We start from the raw sequence: 17,102 nt of genomic DNA on the forward strand, positions 1-17,102 counted from the left end.
TTGACTTTTTCACGAATTTTCTTACAAATCTAGGACTCCTGCCGTCTTACAAGAACCGTTTAACCCTCCTGCCGAGTACCGAAAAGGTATTGATTGTATTTGAGTATTATAACTTTTTTAAAGGCAGGACTTAGAAAATCACGGAATCAGGGTGAAAATTTTCCGCAGAATTTTCCAAGGGACAAGTATACTTAAACATTAGGAGACGTCATGCCAATATTTTTTTTGATTATTTTGAAATAAATATGTTTAGTTTATTAAGTTGGCAGGACTTAGAAAATCATGAAAATTTCATTATTTTCATTACATGTTTGTATACATATATACTCCGTTACCCCGTTTGCAACCCTCCTGCCCAAAAAATTTTCTTCATAAAATCGATAGTATCCTGTCTATCTACGGATATGGCAGGACTTAGAAATTCATCGCAAAACCCTATTTTTATTTTTTGGGAAAATCTAATTTTTACAGGAAAATGTCACAGGAAATTTGTGGATGTTTCCACAGATTGTAAGTACATCGTCTACCCTTCCAGTATTGCAAAAGGCAGGACTTAGAAAATCGTGGCTGAACTTCTGTATAATATCTCCCAGTCTATAACTGTCATTATTTTTTCATGCAGAATTACCCCTTAAAGTTTGTCGCACTTATTTAGAAACACTGTGTATTGATGAAGAACATGTCTAGTTGTTAAAGTACCTAACTTTTTTATTATCCAACATAAATGAATGAATCAAAAACAGAATGTTAAGTAAAGCAGAGGCTAGAGTTGGGTTTTAATTTCAGTATTTTATATATGCTAGAATATTCCACAGGGTGATGCGAACTTTGAGGAAAAAACACTGTTTGATTGGTACACCCGGTATACAATGAAAATTTATCTGTTTAGCAACAATATCATTACAGTGGTATTGTTAAATAATCGTGCTACAACATGTTCAAGAAATCATTTAAATCGGCCAACTGGTTTAGGAGATACGAGTCCTCAAAAATGGCCAAATTTTTAAGTGGGCCGATTTCTATGCACGTAAGTTTATTATTTGCTAGTTGATATTATGTAGAAAATACGAGGTTTTTAGTTGCTTATGGAAAAAAAAGAAAACAAACATATACAAAGATGGCATCTCAAAAGTGTATATTTCAAAAATTTGACGATTTGAGCGGGGCGTAAGAAAATGGGCGAGTAACAAAATTTCACAAAAAAAATCGAATATTTCGCGAAATGCACGTCAGATCGAAAAACTAAAAAATACGTGTTCAATATTTTTCAAAAATATATCGAATGATACAAAACACGACCCCCACGAAGAGGGGTGGGGGGTAATTTTAAAGTTTTAAATACGAACCCCGCGATATTTCTCGAAATGAACATCAAATCGAAAAACTGAAAAATATACGTATTCAATATTTTTGAAAAATCTATTGAATGGCACCAAACACGACCCCCCACAGAGGTGGGGTAGAGGGCTACTTTAAAATCTTAAATGGGAGCCCTCATTTTTATTGCAGATTTGGATTCTTTACTTAAAAATAAGTAACTTTTATTCGAGACATTTTTTCGAATTATGGATAGATGGCGCTATAATCGTAAAAAACGATTGTTGGAAATGGAAAACTAATTTAAAAAATGGAAAGTCCCCCACTTTTTGGAAAACTTTACTTAATTTTTTTTTGGTTTTAGGTCCTAATCTTTACAACCCAATAAGTCCTCATAACGTTCGAATAACTGCAAATTTAGCATACTTTCCTCCCCTACTATAGGATTCATCAGCCTAATAACGACAATAATTGTGTCTATTTAACAGTGCCATTTATAAAAAAGGAACATTAAGTCACCTGCATCAGCTTCATTTATTTTCTGTGCCAAGTATGTTGTAGGGATGCAATTTCTAATCTAGTACAGTAAAAACTATATCCTTGAGATATTGTTTAGTACTTGAACTACATTCCAAATTAACATAACATAAGATTGCTACTCCTGCCGCTTCAGTCCTAACACGTTTTCACACTTCTTCTTTTCTGTATCAGCACTGATATCGTTTTATGATTTTTTAAATAGTTTTAATAGGTAGATATATGTATTATATGATTGATAGTTGTTTATCTTGATGAAGATGATTAAATAATTTCGCTGATTTTGTTGCACCTTTTCTATTTTCAAAAAATATGGAAATAATTTCAAAGCGTTCTGCCATAGAATAGCGTTAACTTTAAGGGGGAATTCGGCATGAAAAAATAATGACAGTTGGCTTAATAAACGTATGTCTGCAAATGTTTCCTTTCCGAGATACGGGATGTTGAATTTTTTCTGACAAACTGACGATTTATTTATTGCTTTAAAACCAGTTGAGATATGAAAATAGAATTTGGTAGGTTTTAAGAGATAGTTATTGCGGATTTTTTGACACAAAATTAAGAATTTCGAACGAATTAAAAAATTCTTTTTTAATATTTCTGTTTAGCCCTATCAAAGAACAATCTGACCCAAAAAAAAATAAAGGAAGGATGAAAATTTGGGAATAGGTAGTTGAAATTGTCTATTATTATATAAGAAAAAGTTTACAATTTTACACCCGCTCCATTTTACAAAAATGGAGGGGAATACCCCTTCTCGGGGGTGAAAAAATACGCATTCAAAATAAGTTCGTAATTAGATAAAATGACTAATTCTAAGCAACTTTTGTTCTTATTTGCGAGTTATTTGCGAGTGAATATATATTCATTTTTAACAACAAAAAACATGTTTTTCGACGGTTTTTCGCAAATAACTCAAAAAGTAAGTATTTTATCGAAAAAGATATTCTTAGTAAAAATATAGCTATAAATAGTGAAAAGAATGGTGTACGCATGAAGTCTGTATATCCAGTAGAAGCGGAGTTGTAACTTAAATTAAAGTTGTAATTTAAAAAAGATACGTAACAGACGGGTTTTGAACTCAGGACATCTTGATCTCCAGTCTACCACTCTGCCACTGAGCCACCACGTATCGATTCGTTAACGTACTTTAAAATGGTATTTAAATGTCATTGCATTAGTCACATTTTTAAAATGGTTTGAAAGTAAAAAAAATCAATTTATCCATATAATAGCAATTAAATATTGCATTGTTAGCTAATTCTGAGCTATTCTGAAAAGGAGCTTTCAGGTGCCTAGGAAACATAACTGTAAAATGGATTACAAAATTTGTGGAGATAGTGACAAAGACCAAGCCAAGTGTATTTTAAAAAATTTATATAAAACTAGATTTTTTCTCTTATACCTTTTACTTGCTATAAATAAGTTTTTTTATGTCCAGGTACAATCTACAATTTGGGATTGTCGGTGCGACCTACAGGACTTTACCACAGTATTGTTGAATTTCAAAAGAATGAAAATGGTAATTATGGACGTATTTACTATAAATTATTGTATTAGTGGAGTCACTGAAGGTTTTCACCTCCGATTTCGTTGAACCTGCATCGATTTTCATTGAAAATTGGTGAGTAATTAGAAGATACTTCAAGGAACAAAGGTGACATGATGTCAACTTGCGCTTTTACCCTGGGGGTAGATGCCACCCATTCTCGGGGGCGAAACAAAATTTTTTTTATTAAAAATAATACCAGAAATCGATAAAGGGGCAACTTCTAAGCAAAATTTGTTTTATCAAGTTATTAACATAAATCAATACTTTTTGAGTTATTAAATATCAAAGATTTATTTTTTCTTAAAAAAATGCATGTTTTAAAGCTGTTTTCACGTATTACTCAAAAACTATAAGCTTTTGTAAAAATGTTATTATTACCAAAATTAAACATAATAAAAAATTTAATACACTCCGCACTTAAAGAACTAAACTAATGTTATTTCAAAGTGAGTTATGGGTAATTGAATGTATATTTTTTTCGACGAGTACTCAAATCTAAGTATTCAAGCTTACATAACGGGAAAACGAAGCATTTTATAGAATATACTTGTTGAGCACTTGTCAAAGTACTTCGGAATACCTATCAAATGAGCTCCAGTATAAGTTAATAGCATCAAAATTAAGCAAGTTATGATGAAAATAAGAGAACCCTTTCGATTTTTTTAGGAAAAAGTGAAAAATAAACTATACGCCATTTCCACAAAAATTTGTAGTAATCCTCACAAGGATTTCTTTAGGTTAACATAGTTAATGATTTCAACAATTTTTATCGGTTTAGAATGCATATTTTTGAAAAAAAGATATAATTTAAAAAAATCAGAATTTTTAAAATTATCGTACTTTTCATTTTCTTTTGATAATAACTCCAAAAATACTCAAGAGGCCTAAAAAATGACATATAACTAAATTTTATTTTTTTCTGCTCCAAATGCTTTATCCATTTTACTATTTCCTTAGAGTAAAAAATAACCGAGATAGAAACGTTTAAAATTTCAAGTTTGCTGCGAGAACCATGTAACCGGGGCCATTTAACTTTTTATTTTTAAAAAAAGTAAGAGGTTTAACATACTAAATTCGACGTTTTTTAATAGCTCTTGGAATCATCTTTTAATTAGTTTTTAGGTGAACCTGATATCTGAAAAATTAACGGAGTTATTTACAAAAAACAACAATAACATTTTTTGGAAAAAATTTTAAAAGATAAATTTTGAAAAAAATTTGGTGCATAAATTTTAATGCTATCAACTTGTTCGAGGGCTTATTTGATATATATTTCTAAGAACTTTGACAAATGTTTAATAAGTTTATGTTATAAAATGCCATTTTCCCGGTATTTAATGAATACTTAGATTTGGGTACTCGACGAAAGAAATATACATTCAATTACCTATAACTCACTTCTAGTTAACACTGAAAGGTTTTTCTAGTAAAGAGTTTATTTGATTTTTTATTGGCCTCAATTTTGATAATAGTAACTTTTTTGTAAAAACTTATAGCCTTTGAGTTATTTATGAAAAATCGGTTAACAACATGCATTTTTCTCACGAAAAATTAAAATCTTTGATCTTTAATAAATCAAAAGTTTTGATTTATTTTAATAACTCTATATAAAAAATTTTGCTTATAATTTGTCCTTCTATCGAATTGTGGGGTTATTTTTAATTAAATAATTTTCACCCCCCAGGAGGGGTGACATCCACCCCCAGGGTAAAAGCGCAGGTTGGCACCATATCACCTTTGTTCTTTGAGATATCCTCTAAACACTCACCAATTTTCATGCAAATCGATGGAGGTTCAACGAAATCGGAGGTAATAGCTTACACCCACCTTCAGTGACTGCACTATATCTCATTGTGATCAAATCATTTTAAATTATTGTGATCAAAATATTGTAGGATCCGGTAAACAAATGTTTGAAGAAGCCCAGATAGTAGCATCAATTTCTGCAAGATGGCAACTGAATCCATCATACATGCATACTTTTGGTAAGATACATTATTATCTTTAGTCTACTGGTAAGATCGTAGTTAAACCTATTAGGTAGTATTTTAGGTAATAGATTAAAAGAAAATATACAGTGATGGCATGCTAATAACCGGCAAAATAACGCAAAAGATGGAAAACATATTAAGAGCAAACAATAGCGATCAACAGTCAGAAATATGTTAGTATGTGGAAATTACTCTATAACTAAATAAAATATTGAAAAAGGAGCCTGTACCGCCATTAAGAAAGACAAAAAAATACACTTTCTTCAAATAAACTTTTTTATCCCGTGCCTAGATTTTGTGTCACATTGGAACTACTAAAAATCGATTTTTTTATAACAAGAAATCGAACGTCACTGATTTGGCAACATTTCGTTTCGCGCCTATGTCTATAATAGTTATTTATGAAACAGTTCGTGAAGTATGCTTTTTGCGAACGCACGCGATTTTTAGAGCACGAGCGACAACGGAGCGAGTGCTATACATCGCGTAAGTTCGCAAAAAGTACTTCACGCACAGTTTCATATAATATTTTATCTACGATAAACAAATAAAAAAACTGTAACTCTTCGTCACTTTTCTATTCTACAATTTTTAGAACTTTGACATTTAAAAATCTTAACTACTTTCAAACCACAAAACTATCAAAAATTTTGTTATAAGTCATTGCTCATATTGTCATCACCATGAAATCGTGAAATCGAAATATACATCACGAGTATATGAAAGTGTGCCAAAAAACCCATTAAAAGTGCGAAAAAGTAAATCCCATTTAAAATACATTGTTACTTCACGCACACTTTAAACCCTTCACGCACTGCTATCCTGAATGACAGTTTTCACAAACTAAAAACTTATATGTACATAATATGACATAGAGTAGATAAAAATTATTTTATCTACTCTATATGTCATATTATGTATAAGTTTTTAGTTTGTGAAAAGTGAAAACTGTCATTATAGATAGCAGTGCGTGAAGTGTTTAAAGTGTGCGTGAAGTAACAATGTATTTTAAATGGGACTTACTTTTTGGCACTGTTTTTAACACACTTTCATATAATCAAATATCCTTAACATTCGCGTTGTTATGGTGATGACATAATGAGCAATAAATTACGACAAAAGTTTTGACAGTTTTGTGGTTTGAAAGTAGTTAGGATTTTTAAATGTCAAAGTTCTTTATTTATTTATTTATTTATTTATTTATTCACGGGCAAGCCCTATTCCGATATAAATTTTACAGTGTTCTAAATTATATAACATAATTATACAATTATATAACATTAATGTTAACCAATTATATAACATAAACTATCGTGATATAACATATAACCAAGTGGTTTGAGAAAAAATAACTCGTATGAGTAATACAGTTACAAAAAAGAAAGAAAAAAAGAATAAGATAACATTAGGTCAGTACAATTACAAACAAAAGATATCACCTAAATCAATTCGGAAATGTTGTAAGGTATAACGGTTTTAAGTTATCTAATACATACAGGTCATGTAACACTAATCACAATACAAAAGCTCTGGCCGAAAATATTAAAAAGTTAAAAAGTTAGGGAAGAAATTAATTTTTTAAAGCGGGAAACTGATATATTAAAAATTTCGAGGTTATTTAATGAGTTAGCTAATCGAAGAGTTCTAGGAATAAATGTGTTGTAAGAATAATTGAATCTATGAAAAGAGACATAAAAGGTTTGCACCTGCCTAGTCGAACGACTGGGGACAAATAGAGATATTTTGGAGAGAAGTTCGGGGCAGTTACACAGCCCGTTGATAATTTTAAATAAAATAATTAAGTCTCTTTGTTTTCTGCGTACCTCAAGAGGAGGTAAGTTCAGTATGCGCTCTAATACAGAATAGTCATAGTATACATGCAACTTACTGGCAGTATATCTCAGAAAATTGTGTTGGACAGCCTCAATCTTCAGTTTATGAGTAAAGTAATAGGGGGACCAAATTGTGGAACAGTAATCGAAATGAGATCTAACCAGGGAGAAATAAAGAGATTTAATAGCTGAGATGTTTGTAAAGTCTCTAGTGGTTCTTTTTATAAAGCCAAGCATCTTCATAGACTTCTGTATTGTACTGTAAATGTGTGATTTATAGCTAAGGGCGGAGTCAAGGATCACACCTAGATCCCTAGTTTCAGAGGCAGAATGTAAGGTCAGATTATTTATACTATATTCGAAGATGATTGGATGATGAGTTCGGTGGAAACGAAGAATATGGCATTTGGATGCATTCAAACACATACCATTTTGCATACACCAGTTAGATAGGCGATCAATATCACCTTGTAGACTAAGTGAATCAGCCTCAGATGTGATTATTTTAAAACATTTTAAATCATCAGCGAATAAAAAAGTTTCACTTACTTGGAAACAGGGTATTAGATCATTGATAAATATATTAAACAACAGAGGTCCCAAGTGTGATCCCTGTGGTACACCTGAGTTAACAGAGATGGTATGAGAATAGTGATGATTAACCCTGACAATTTGCGATCTTTGCGTAAGATAGCTCTTGAGCCACTTCAATATAAGGCCATCAACTCCGTATAAATAAAGTTTATGAATCAAGAGCTCATGATTAACTTTGTCGAAAGCTTTGGAAAAGTCAGTATACACAGAGTCAACTTGTAAACCCCTCTCAAGAGCATCTGTCAAAAAATCAACATATGTTATGAGACCCAATTCTGCTGATTTTTTGGATGTAAATCCAAATTGTTGGGCCCCTATAATTGGCGAGAAGTCATAACTTAAATAATCGGAAATAATGCTCTCAAAAACTTTAGGAATAGCACTAAGAATACAAATGGGACGATAGTTACCTATATCCGATTTTCGACCTGATTTATATATTGGAGTGACATAAGAGTTTTTCCAGTAGTCTGGAAATTCCCCTGTTGATAAAGACTTATTAAATATATAAAAAAGTGGGCGCGATAGAATGAAGCTGAATGTTTTAAGGAAAGTGGGGGGAATTCCATCAGGACCAGGACCTTTGTTGGTATTGAGTTCAGACAGTTTTTCGTAGATTTTTGAAATTTCAATGTGATAATTAGACACATTAACCAAAGGTGAAATCTGGGTTACATGCGGATGTAAGGATTGGTTAGTATAGACGGAAGAGAATTGGTTAGCAAAAAGATTAGCAATATCAGTTCCATTGAAGGCAGTACGATCTCCAAGAGTCATTGTATTAGGTATAGCGTTATTTTCCCTTTTACTACTTACAAATTTCCAAAAGGATTTAACGTTATTAACAATAGAATGTTCGGTACGTTGAATGTAATCAGCAACACTGTCTTGATAAAAATTTACATCTAGTTCTTAAGTTACTAAATGCTGCATAACTTTCTGGACACCTTGTGCTCTTATATATCTTGTGCACTGATTTCTTCTCGTGAAGCAACTTCTTCAGCTCAGAGGAGTACCAGCATGAATATTTCTTATCACAGATTTTTTTTAGCGGAACAAAACAATCAATGATGGAATAAAAAATGTCGTAAAATACAGAAACCATGTCAGAGAGTACTTTTCCTTGAAGTGCACCATCCCAATTAATTGCTTGAAGGGATGAACGAATTGCTGCATAGTCAGCATGAACAAAGTCATAATAATACTCTTCACCAGATAAATGATCATTTGTGATTTTGAGTGGCAAACTGCATTCAAGCGGAGGATGATGTGTGTCCACTGGAATTAAAGTGTCGATAGCCTTCAATACATCAATACCCAATGGAGATAAAATGAGATCAAGCGTAACTCCTCTATCGTTGGTTATTTCGTTGGTCTGGAAGAGATTGAAAAAAGCACAGATATTGGATATAGTTTCAATAGAATCAGCTTCAGATTGTGTAGCTGTAGGCTGAGGAGAAGCAACGGAACAATAATCATCGACATCCCAAACTGCAGATGGAAGATTAAAATCACCCAATAGAAAAAGGTTTGCTCTATCATATTGCTCGCTTATAGTGATAAGCTGTTCAAAGTACGATTGGTATAAAGTAGCTATAGATTTAGGTGGAAAATATACTGTACCGTATACTGTATATCTAAAAATTGTAGAATAGAAAAGTGACGAAGGGTTACAGTTTTTTTATTTGTTTATCGTAGATAAAATATTATATGAAACTGTGCGTGAAGTACTTTTTGCCAACTTACGCGATGTATAGCACTCGCTCCGTTGTCGCTCGTGCTCTAAAAATCATCGCGTGCGTTCGCAAAAAGCATACTTCACGAACTGTTTCATAAATAACTAGTTTTTGATAGTATAAACGTCACTGTCAGTGTCGAATTACCGACGCACTGTTACCTCGCTTTTGAAAGTTCGCAGAACTTTCGCAATCTTGGACCGCGTTTGTTGCTACCTGTTGATAGCTATTGTGTGCTCTCAAGTTGTGAGATAAAAAGAAATGAAACTAGTGGAGGTGGGAAATTTAGCGATAAAACCTATAAATTTATATTATATTTATTGTATAGCTTTCTCTTTAATTTTGTATACCTATTATAATCTAATTTTTCGTGTCTTCACTTCGCATTTCATTATTATTTAATGCTGGTTTAAATTAGCGACCAGTGCCACAAAAACAGAAGCAAGATGCTTTTCTGTTAAAGTACAGTGCGTCCATAAAGTAACGCATAAATTCGTTATTTCGTAAACCGGTTACTTTAAGGAAAATTCCCGAAACAGGTCGATTTTTATTTTTAAATTACGATTTTTTGGCATATATATCATACTAGTGACGTCATCTATCTGGGCGTGATGACGTAATCGATGATTTTTTTAAATAAGAATAGGGGTCATGTGATAGCTCATTTGAAAGGGTATTCAATTTTCTATCCAATAATATAAACATTAACATAATTATTTATACAGTGTGTTCAAAACACATTTTTTTAATTAAAATAAGTGAGACAAAAAGAAGAATATAATGTAATTATTTTCATTTACTACTGTCAGTAAACAGAAAAAAAATTTATTTGACAAATAAACATTGTTTTTCGCTTAAACGAAATGTTTAAACTGCCAAGCGACAAGTGGGTGTCAGCTTTAACATGAAATTATTCAAAAAACAATATTTATTTCTGAAATAAAATTTTTTTTTCTGTTTTCTGACAACAGTAAAACGTATTTTGAATTAAATAAATTACGTACATTCTTCTTTTTGTCTCAAATATTTTAATTAAAAAAATGTTTTTTTGAACACTCTGTATAAATAATTAGGTTAATGTTTATATTAGTGAATAGAGAATTGAATACCCTTTCAAATAAGCTATCACATGACCCATATTCTCATTTAAAAAAATCATCGATTACGTCGTCGCGCCCAGATGGATGACGTCACTAGTATGATATATATGCCAAAAAATCTGAATCTAAAAATAAAAATCGACCCGTTTCAGGATTTTTCATTAATGTCGCTGGTTTACGAAATAATGAATTTATGCGTTACTTTATGGACGCACTGTATGTGTTATTCTTCACAGAATACGACACAACAAAAAAACAGGACGCAGGACAAGGGGAATTACTTTTAAGTTATCGATTTTTAAATACAGCACCTAGAGACTTGCTACTTTTTGCATTGTGTTCAGGATGATGTCAGGAAAAAGTTTAGCTACTATATAAAAATGGGTGGAAATGCATAATTGCATTTTAACCCTCCGTTAGTCGCGCGGTCTACGATCGTAGACCACTCTCCTTTAAGTGGTCTGCAATTCCAGAAAACTGCACATACGCCCCCATCCCGCTTAGTAGCTGTCACTTCATACTAATACTTCCAACTTAATTTAATATTCAGTTTGGTAAACGCCGCCGATCTGTTTGCATTATTTTTTTACCATTATTCAAAGAGCACTGGTCTACAACTGTAGACCGCGCGACTAAACGCGTTCCAGTTTTTAGTTGTGTTATATAAAGCTAATTGTAGCCTGCTGTGTATATAAAGCTAATAACATAAATGAAAAAGTTTCAAGAAGCGACTTTATTGAGGGGACTAATCAAATCCCAAATTGAATATGGATCAACTATACCTTCACTGCTAAGTTAACTTAGGCATTCTGCACACGAAGCGTATCGTCATAGACGCGTATAAGTTTCGTCATACAGCGACGATTCCTTTACGCCTTAAAATCCGCAAACGATTCGAGTTGCAAGCGGCATGTGATCGTCTTGTTTTAAGGTTTTCCATGCTTTTACAGTAGTTGCAAAGATGTTAAGTGATGAAGAGGACTTACATTTGTTAAATTATCTTCGCCACCGCAAAAAAAAGAAAGAGGAAATTTTGGGTGCATCTTTATATCTACAAAAACTACAACATAAGGTTATTTATTACCGCCAAAGAGTTGTCGGAAGATGACTCTAAATTCCACACATTTTTCTGGGGTACTCTTGTTTGGGTTTTATTATATAAACACTGATAATTTTCAATCAGTTGGACAAAATTTAATATTTGATCCGCCATTCTCATAAAATTCCGTCAAAAAAGGTGTTCTAACACTCAAGCGTACTACAAGCGACTGACATCGTTGTACGCCTGGCGGCGGCTTGAAGCTTGTCTGCATTGACGATTCCTTTGCCGCTTACGCTTCGTGTACAGTATTCCATAAAGACACAAGTGAGCAGCACGAAAGCGTATGCTTTTCGTACGACGCGTCGCATCTAATAGGCGTCTATGACGATACGCTTCGTGTGCATTATGCCTAGACGACGAGCTCGCGTACTGCCCGGAGTTCAAAAAGTCGTACCCCTCCCCCTAATATTCCAACAAATTACGTGGGATGATGTTGTATTGGTCCACGTACTTCGTATTTGCAATAAGTCAACAAGAAGGTCATGCCAAAAATGTGACAAATTTGGCTGCAAGGATCATCTTAGGGACATTTGTAGTGAATGTTTGACGGACTAAAATTGTGCCAGTTTTACCATTTAATAGTTTTGTTCTTTGTTTACTTTTTTGTTCTGTTCTTTATTATTCATCACTATTGGTCATTTTGTAAGTTCAAAGATAAAAACGATTTGTGTTTTTTACTAGATTGAGCTTATTTTTGTGACCATTTTCATTAACTTGCGAATAAAGACCCAAAAAATCATGACCTCGTCTTTAACTTTACCACTGTCAAAATGACGAAAGCCAAGAAACAAAACATGTCTAATATCGAAGTACAGACATAGATAAACTGTTATTAACCATTAATTTGTTAATTTTGTCAAAATCCGGTATTATACGACAAAAAACTATTGGTCTACAAACGTAGACCGCGCGACTAAGCTCGTCCGCAATAACCGCGCGACTAACGTAGGGTTAAAATGCATCCAAAAGTGCATAAACATGTCAAAATAAGCATATTAAGGGCCAGATTTTGTTACACGGAAGTTTTTGGGGTCGCTGAATACAACTACGCCATCAGAACTGATCTCCCGACCTCCGGAGCATCTGGTGCCCAGGGTCACTCGTCATTTTATGGAGTTTCGAGGGTTTTCGGCATTAAATTGATGCAAATATATTACTAGGGCGGTTTTTGGGGTTGCTGACTCCACTTTTCCTGGCGATTGCTGTTATTCATTTGCTTGTGCTTTTCTTGTTTTTATGTGGTTTTTCTATACTGTTGTAAAGTCCTAGATAATATTTTTGTGTGAACGTAAGGGGATCTCATTCCTGCTGCTTGTCGTTTAGTTCCATTAGTTTTTTTTTTAATTAATGGTTTCTGTTTTGCTAGTGAAGGTCTCAGGCATTTTATTTTTTTATTTCTTTCTATTAGAGTTACGATTTGTTTTTTTGCTTCTTTCGTTTCATAGTATATAGGTATTTATGTAAACGTATGTATCTATACGTGTATATTTCATATAAATACTTAATTTCAGGCATAACAGAAAATTATTATATATTAGTAGAGCAACCTTTAAGCATTTCTGTTCCAAGAATATTTTTATCGAAATTTAATAATGGACCACTTGCCGATTGTTTTAGATGGTACCATGATGAATATGTAAGTTTTAGAGCACTATCTTTACAATTTATCTATTCAGTTCATTAAAAATAACAGTATCTGTATCTGTGATATGAGTTATCAAAAAAAGATTTTATAAAAAACTCTTAATTAAACTCTTAAAAAAATCTTAATTATTATATTTCTTCACTGTCTTCACATGTTTCTATTTTGTGGCTATATAGTATGTACATGTTACATCTAAAGTCGGGTACACATATGCAAGCCGAACTGTTCGCGTGCAGTTTGTTGAAAATTGATTTAGAGCGATTTATTTATTTATCCATGGAAAGCGACGAATCATGACTTGTGAGAAGTTTATATAAATGATTCATTTAATTTCTAATTTGGATATTGATTACATTGCGTTTCTCACGTTTCTTATCTCTTTCAAGTCAGGAAGGAACACGTCATTTACAGAATCTCGATACGACGACACGTACAGACAATATCGCTGCATATGTCTTTCAAATTGAACTGAGTGTTCGTCCCAAAAACCGACAGGCCGTGGATCGTGACGAGCGACGAACGAACAGCTCGCAAACGGTTCGTCCCGCCGCGCGCCGTACAAATTATACGAATATAGCGTTCGCACAGTTCGACTCGCATATGTGTCTTAGACCGTAACAGTCTTCCACCATGGCTTAGCTTCTCTGTCTTTCAGAAACTTGATTTGATGATTGTCATTTCGTTGTTCATCGAGCCTAAAATATCTTAATTATTCTTCCTTTTCTTCTTAATTTTTTTAGATTGTTGACGATCATCATGACTATATATATTTTGTTCACAGCTGCTCTAAAAAACTGGTTATATGAGCAATTAAACTATGGGCCATTCCACGAACATACGCCTGTTTTGGATTACTTCAACAACGAATATTTTACTGTGCAACATAAGAAGTACGAAAGTAAATGGCGCTAATAATTATTCCAATAAACAACAATGTAATTTGCAATTTACTTTCGTTCTTCTTATTTTGCACAGTAAAATATTCGTTGTCGAAGTAATCCAAAACAGGCGTATGTTTGTGGAATAGGGTATACACCCTGAGATTGCGTAGCCATGACAGTCGTCATTTTCCAACGCTACGCTTTCCTAAAATCTTTCCCTGTATGATATTCTGCAAAAGCTGGTATTTTGTTCCTTTTATCACGTGGCCAACGTATTATAGTTTTCGTATCTTGTTTTAATTATGCAGTACTGTCTCTTCTGAAAGTCTTTATTCAAAAAACATTCAAAATTTATACATACTTTGAGTCATTAAAATAAACGAATCTATTTGTGTGAATGTATCATTTTTCTTTTATTAGAAGAGTTTTACATACAATGTTTTATTCCATGGTAGAACGTAGGTCCTTGCTGTGTTAAGTTTTCATAAAGCCTTTGTTTTATATAATTTGTTACTTCTTTTTTCTATTATGATTAAGTATAAAACTGTCAACAAGACAGCGCACGCGTACTTATATTGTGTTAGATATTAATAATAATCAACAAAAGCATCTATTAAGTAATTGATTAAAATTTAATGTTTTAGACAAGAATATCCGTAATATCAAGATCTACCAACAAAATATTTAAGACCTATTTGGCTGAAGCATTTTTTTATCTGCATATAATTAACCAATATGAGTTTGAGAATCATTTAGTTTTGGACATTTGTATGTATAATGACCCTGCTATGTTGGATTGCATGTACGTTGAAGCAATGAAGGTTTGTAATATTGCTTTTATTATGATAAGTACTAGTACACTTTAGAAGACCAAAAATAAGCATTCTTTTCAAGATTTTTTTTCTCAGAACCTTTATTAGAAATGAACATAAAACTTTTTACATATTAATATCTAACTCTTACAGAATACAAAAAATATATCTTTTTTCATTTATGCACGTACACTAATATTGTAGAGGGCGCCAAAGTCGAGGCCTCGAAAAAAGTAGTTCCGATGGCGGACAGTTAATCTCAGGATTGGAATCTCTAAAACAAAAAAATCGTACGGCATTTGAAAAAGGAAGGTTTCTTACGTGACAATTTATCACAGTTAGTGAAAAATTTCGCAAAAGAAAGATTTTACGGTAATTTGAAAAGTTTTTGTGAAAAAATCGCCTGTTTTTCATGGTTAAAAATATTTATTTTTTATTTTTGGTCAAATTGTGGTAAATTGTCACGTAAGAAACCTTCCTTTTTCAAATGCAGTACGATTTTTTTGTTTCAGATATGCCAATCCTGAAATTAACTGTCTGCCATCATTTTTTGTGAGTGCGATCAATGCACTCTGCGCCCTCTACAATATTAGTGTACTTGCATAAATGAAAAAAGATATATTTTTGTACTCTCTAAGAGTTAGATATTAATATGTAAAAAGTTTTATGTTCACTTCTAATAAAGGTTCTGAGAAAAAAAACTTGAAAAAAATGCTTATTTTTGGTTTTTTAAAGTATATTAGTACCTTAACATATACTTTTAACACTTTTATTTTATATATCTACCTATCCTATTTATCGACCGTTTTACGTTACGTAGTTTCTTATTCTTCAGATACCCTGTCCGATGATGGGAACGTTTATATTAACATGGCAATTCTGAACTTGCTTACTGCACTTCTGAATAGTTCGACCGATGCGAGCCCGAACTACTTCCGTTAACTTTGGAGCCACCCACGAATGTCTTCTTGGGCCTAGCCCTCGCCTGCTGTCTATTTTTCTTTGGATCATCAATTGGAGTACGCGGTACTGCCTCAACATTATGTGGCCCAGATATCCAAGTTTTCTTTGTTTAATGTGCTCATGATTTCTTCATCTTTTTCAGTTCTGTGGATTACCTCCATGTTGGTGACATGTTCGGTCCAGCATATATGAAGAATGTCCAGGCTTCCATACCATATAGCAAAATCGGAAAAATGTAGCCTATTACTAGTCGTAGTGTTAGAGGAAAGAACAAATTGTTGCTTATGAGGAGCTTTTTCATATTATTAAATGCTGTTTTCATATTGTTTTCATATTGTTAAATGCTGATCATAATCCTCTTGTAGCACAATTACGAGTCAGACTAAAAACCTTAATCCAGAAACAGAATAACAAAAGATTAGATATGGATCAACTTAGAAATTCCGAGATAAAAGTCAAGCTTACTAATAGCATTAATAGTAATGTTGCATTAACAACAATACTGATGATATTGAAAGAGACTGGATCAACTTAAGGGACGCTATATGCAACGGTGCGAAAGAAGTAATTGGGGACTACGAGCGGAAGAAGAAGAACGAATGGATGACAGATGAAATATTACACCTCATGGACAGAAGGAGGGAAAATAAGAATAATCCCGAACAATATAAAGAACTGGATAGAACTGTCAGCAGAAAGATAAAAGAATCCAAAGAAAAATGGTTACAAGAAAAATGTCAAGAGATAGAAGAGCTAGAACGAAGACATGATAGTTTTAACATGCATAAAAAGATCAAGGAGTTTACTTATACTTACAAGAAAAAACAGTTTGGTAAGTTAATAGACGAGAACAACAAACTTATTGTAGATAAAGAAGAACAGTTACAGACTTGGGCAATTTACATAAAAGATTTGTTTACGGATTATCGTCATATTTCTACGAACACTCTTGATCTGAATGGACCAAAAATATTGAAAAGTGAGGTGATAAAAGCTATAGATCAAACGAAAGATGGGAAAGCAACAGGATGCGATGAAAT

At 32.8% G+C, this 17,102-nt stretch overlaps 1 protein-coding gene across 3 annotated transcripts in view; it reads left to right on the forward strand.

Moving 5' to 3' along the window:
• LOC126882988 (carotenoid isomerooxygenase) overlaps positions 1–17,102 on the forward strand; it is a 66,346-nt gene that overhangs the window by 34,689 nt on the left and 14,555 nt on the right. For 2 of the 3 annotated variants that reach the window (XM_050648136.1, XM_050648138.1), the window contains 4 exons: positions 3,296–3,376; positions 5,302–5,391; positions 13,273–13,397; positions 14,932–15,108. In XM_050648136.1, the coding sequence (XP_050504093.1) occupies positions 3,296–3,376; positions 5,302–5,391; positions 13,273–13,397; positions 14,932–15,108 (473 nt within the window). The remainder of the gene's footprint in view (positions 1–3,295; positions 3,377–5,301; positions 5,392–13,272; positions 13,398–14,931; positions 15,109–17,102) is intronic. The other variant, XM_050648137.1, reaches the window with a different exon arrangement.

Source organism: Diabrotica virgifera, chromosome 4 (genome assembly GCF_917563875.1).
Source record: "Diabrotica virgifera virgifera chromosome 4, PGI_DIABVI_V3a".
Taxonomy (NCBI): domain Eukaryota; kingdom Metazoa; phylum Arthropoda; class Insecta; order Coleoptera; family Chrysomelidae; genus Diabrotica; species Diabrotica virgifera.